This window comes from Garra rufa, chromosome 7, assembly GCF_049309525.1.
Source record: "Garra rufa chromosome 7, GarRuf1.0, whole genome shotgun sequence".
In the NCBI taxonomy this organism is placed as follows: Eukaryota; Metazoa; Chordata; class Actinopteri; order Cypriniformes; family Cyprinidae; genus Garra; species Garra rufa.
The window spans coordinates 12,850,391-12,855,447 of record NC_133367.1 but is presented as its reverse complement, the minus strand read 5'-3'; the positions used below and the strand labels follow the sequence as shown (position 1 = coordinate 12,855,447).

At 39.2% G+C, this 5,057-nt stretch overlaps 1 protein-coding gene across 1 annotated transcript; it reads left to right on the top strand.

Moving 5' to 3' along the window:
* The first annotated feature begins 2,110 nt into the window (after positions 1-2,110).
* LOC141339043 (beta-4C adrenergic receptor-like) lies at positions 2,111-3,861 on the top strand. Its single transcript, XM_073844667.1, has one exon. The coding sequence runs from the start codon at positions 2,563-2,565 to the stop codon at positions 3,859-3,861; it is 1,299 nt and encodes a 432-aa protein (XP_073700768.1). The 5' UTR covers positions 2,111-2,562.
* Positions 3,862-5,057: the final 1,196 nt, after the last annotated feature.

The window sequence follows — 5,057 nt, the reverse complement described above, 5'->3', positions numbered from 1 at the left end:
ATATATCACTTGCTGTTGGCAACTCTCTTGAAATTTAGGATTAAAGTTGGAATTATTAATCTTCTTACTGCTAATTTATCGCTTAGTAATTGAATTAAACTGGTATGTGCTCGTAACAAAGAAACACACATACTGATAATATATATTGACTGTAAGGTGCATTAAATAAATTGGTATGTCATATATATAATCTATATATTTAATTCATATAAAGACTCTCATTCAAAAGTTAGGGATCAGTAAGATATTTTATTTTTTTAAAGAAGTTCTTATGCTCATCAAAGCTGCACTTTTGATCACAAATCTAGAAAAAATGTAATATTGTAAAATATTATTTCAATGTAAAATGACTGTCAATATATTTTAAAAATGTAATTTATATGTGATGAAAAGCTGAATTTTAAACATCATTAATCCAGTCTTTAGTGTTACATGATCCTTCAGAAATCATTTTTCATATTCTGATTTATTATCAGTTTTTAAAACGGTTGAGCTTCTTAACATTTTGTTGGAACCTGTCATAATTTTTTCAGGATTCTTTAATTAATAAAAAGTTAAAAAGAACAGTGTTTATTTAAAATAGGAATCTTTTGTAACGATATAAACTACGATTTAAACGTTTGTGGTGGTCTGGACATTTTTATTCTTTCTTTTTTGAAAAAAGCAAATATGACTTTTATTCACCAGGGATGTGTTGAATAGATAAAAAAGTGATAGCAAAGAAAAATAAAAAAAATAAAAAAAAATAATAAAAGCTCTTCTTTTAAACTTTTTATTCATTAAAGAATCTTGAAAAAAAAGAATCACAGGGTCCAAAAAAAAAAAATGTTTCCAACATTGATAATAAAAGTAATAAATCAGCAAATTAGAATGATTTCTGAAGGATCATGTGATACTGGAGGCTGAAGTAATGGCGATGAAAATTCAGCTTTGCATTACAGGAATAAATTATATTTTAAAATATATTAAAAATAATAATAATAAAAAAAAATTTAAACTGTATTTTTTTCTGTATTTTTGATCAAGTAAACGCAGCCTTGATGAACATGAGGTCATTCTTATTTTTATTATTATATATTTATTATTATAGCAATTTACCTACATTTGTTAAAGGTTCTTTATTGGAATCAATGCTTCCATAAAAACCTTTAACATCCAAGGATTTTCATTGCACACATGGTTCTTTATGTTCAACAAACTGTTCACTGAAAGGTTCTTCAGGGAACTCAAAAATGGTTCTTAAACCAAAACTAAATTTATTAAATTTCTCTCACACACACACACACACACACACACACACACACACACACACACACACACACACATGCTGGGTTTACATGTTTTATGGGGACATTCCATAGGCGTAATGGTTTTTATACTGTACAAACCGTACTTTCGATCGCCCTACACCTACCCTACACCTAAACCTAGCCCTCACAGGAGATTGTGCACACTTTTACTTCATCAAAAAACTCATTGTGCATGATTTATAAGCCTGTTTCCTCATGGGGACCTAAGAAATGTCCCCACAAGGTCAAAATCTACTGGTATTCCTATCCATGTGGGGACATTTGGTCCCCACAACGTGATGAATACCAGGTACACACACACACACACACACACACACACACACACACACACACACACACAAATAGAGTTATTTGCCATTTCTTTGTAAAATATTGTGACATTAAGTAGAAATTTCTAAGTAGAAATAGTAAGTAAAGTATTTTTTTCTACAGAGTGTATGGTTTTTATGTTTACAGTGATTAACTTCACTTTAGACATTTTTATATCTTGTGTGTATATTATTGCATGTACGTCTATTTGTGATGCATGACAGACAAGATAAAAAGTGTTTTATGTTTGCTGGTTGTGTACTTGTTGGACAGAGAGACAGAGAGGGGGTGTGTGTGAGTGTGTGAGGCACTCTTTACAACTCCACCCATCGGGTGAAATGTGACTGCAACTACAGCATGCTGAACACTCAACTCCAAAAGAGAGAGAGAGATAGGGAGAGCAAGCACTATCAGAGAGGGAGAGAGTGTTTTACCACTGTTGACTGTCGGCAGTGTCACTGCTCCTTTGAGCTTCTGGCAGTAGAGGCACCTCCACTCGCCCGCTGCACACACGCGGACTGAACCTCCTCCACTTCAGCTCAAACTCCACTTCAGCGGACTACTTCAACAGGACGGCTGCTTATCTGCCTTTTCTCTGCTGATTTCGAGAGCTTTTCAAAAAAGTTCCAAATGTTTTCGCCCCCATCTCTCGCGGACCAGTTTTAACTTTCCCTCCTACATCTGCAGTTCAGATGTGTGGAACATGACAGCTACGTTTGCTTCAGACTCTACAGGACGCACAAGTTGCATGACTTTCAGGATGCCTGCAGGAGAGCCGAAACAGAATTGATGCTGTTGTTCAAGATTTGGAGATACGGCGGTATAAAATGCAAGATTAAACGTGACGTTGTCATCTCAGCACCTAGCTAGGTCTCTTTGCTGCTGCTTGTTTCTGAGATTCAGTTTGAAAAATTGCATGCCTTGATCTCTGAATGCATGAAACATGAACAGCAATCAAACAACCAATGCGACTCTGCCGGAGAGTGAAGGGCTGAAGTCGTTTGAGCTGTTCATCATGGTCATCATCATCATCATCACCATTATCGTCATTGGTAATCTTCTGGTCATCATCGCCATCGCACGCACCTCCCAGCTGCAGACCATGACGAATATTTTCATCATGTCGCTGGCATGTGCTGACCTCATAATGGGGGTGTTGGTGGTGCCCCCAGGCGCCACGATTGTCGTAACGGGGAACTGGCAACTCAATAAGACTTTGTGTGAGTTATGGACATCGATTGATGTGCTATGCGTCACCGCCAGCATAGAGACCCTTTGCATTATCGCGGTGGATCGCTATATTGCAATCACACGGCCTCTGCGGTATAAAATGCTTTTGAATAAGTGCAGGGCTCGAATTATTGTTTGCGTCATTTGGCTGGTCTCAGCTCTAACCTCCTTCGTCCCAATTATGAACCAGTACTATCGTGCGAAGAATGACGAAAAAGCACAAAGTTGTTACGATAACCCCAATTGCTGCGATTTAGAAATAAACATTCACTTTGCAATCATTTCATCAGTGGTTTCGTTCTACATTCCGCTGCTCATCATGATTTTCGTCTACGCACGCGTCTTTCTCATCGCCACACGGCAGGTACAGCTCATCGACAAGAACCGGTTGAGGTTCCAAAACGAGTGCATGGGGAATCAGATACAGCCGACGCTCCACGGCAACAACAACTTACCATCGACGTGCAATAACGTCGGAGGAACGACGGCGAAGCGGAAAAGTTCACGTAGACGGCCGTCGAGACTAACCGTAGTCAAGGAGCACAAGGCCCTCAAGACTTTAGGCATCATCATGGGTGTCTTCACACTTTGCTGGCTGCCGTTCTTCGTGGCGAACATCATCAATGCCCTTGATCGAGACGTCCTGGACAAGAACGTTTTTCGTTTCTTAAACTGGTTAGGCTATATCAACTCCGGCCTCAACCCTATCATCTACTGCCGAAGCCCAGAGTTTCGTGCGGCCTTCAAGAACCTTCTTGGCTGTCCCTGGATACCCGCTCTGAAAATGAACTTCCTTTACAAGGGGCTTCGGACTCGGTGCCCCTGCCTCCTAGGGTCTCCAGAGCCAGGAATGCCTGGATCATTCCAAAGCCCCCCCACATTGCAAGAGGCACTGGCTGAGGAAGGGAGCAGCCAGAGCAGCTACAGGAGTGAGGAGCCCTCGCCAGGACCGCCGCACTCCAACGGCAGCACCTTCTTCAGCGAATTCTCCGAAGCAGAGGCAGAGTTGTGAGTTTCCATCTCTTCTTTACTTGACTAAGATTTATTTTAGCACTCACTATGCATGTGATCAATTTTCCGAGATTTGATTACGTAAGGTCTGTATTGGCGAACAATGAATCAGTGCCATGTCAGTAAGGTCAGCTTGCTCTATATCACATGTCTAGGGAATTTCAAACCTCCTGTAATCATATGACCCAAAGTTCTGAATGCGCCTGTGGTGGGTTTTCTCAGGGGAGATGAAGACCTGTGAGAAGTGCGTCAAGGTTGAGCCAGGCAGTGTTGGAGTTGTCTCAGATTACAGAGAGATTGGACACATACAACGTTTCACGCAAAAATGAACGACTTGTTACGGTGGAATGTAAAACAGCCAGGTGAAGTTTGCACAGGGGGGGAAAAAACACAAGGTTTAAGCTCATAATTGCTTGTGTTTATAGTCGGGATATACAGGAACAAGCCGGCCAGTCAAACTTAATGCAGATGAAGCATCCTCGGGGGAGCTACAACACTTAATGTTCTTGAGGGAAACTGGCATGAGGAATAATTTCTTTCACTTTGGTTTGAGCATTTTGGCATTATCTTTAAAAGAACATGTGTCAGAAGAAAGGTATGAGGAATGGAACAGGACACAAGCTCTGATATGAAAGAGAAACCATGTGCTGTAAATCTGGCATTTTCTCTTAAATGCTTAAGAGAACTGACCGTCTTAAAAGATGCAGGCTTGCCCTTTTGTTTGTTTTCGCTGGACTTTAAATCGTTGACAAGAGTTGAGTCTCTTTAACTGTATAAATACTTGAGAGAGAAAAATATGAAAAAGAAAAACTAATATATGAAATAGACTGTATATTTAACTACATTTTGAAAGTAATTAAAAATTGGAGAAAGAAAAAAGATGCCATGTACATTTTTCAACCAATCTTTTCAACTAAAATTACTTCATCCGGACCAAAATGATAATTATACAGTGTCCACAGGGACGTACAAACACTTCAGTATTGTTGTTTCCTAATGCATTTGCACTAGTCAGATTTACAATGTAAATAGTGGGGTTTTATTCAGATAGCATGGTAGTTATTTTAATGATTTGCTGCAAGAGGCCAATTGTAAAGTAGTTGTGTTTTTGTGGTTTTTCAATTGTTTAAACTCTGCTTCTGCAACACAAGAACTTACTACTTAAACTGCACAACATATTTTTTTAACATAAACTAT

Bases quoted from the DNA above. Each gene is read 5' to 3' on its own strand.
- LOC141339043 (XM_073844667.1), top strand. From the start codon at position 2,563: ATGAACAGCAATCAAACAACCAATGCGACTCTGCCGGAGAGTGAAGGG.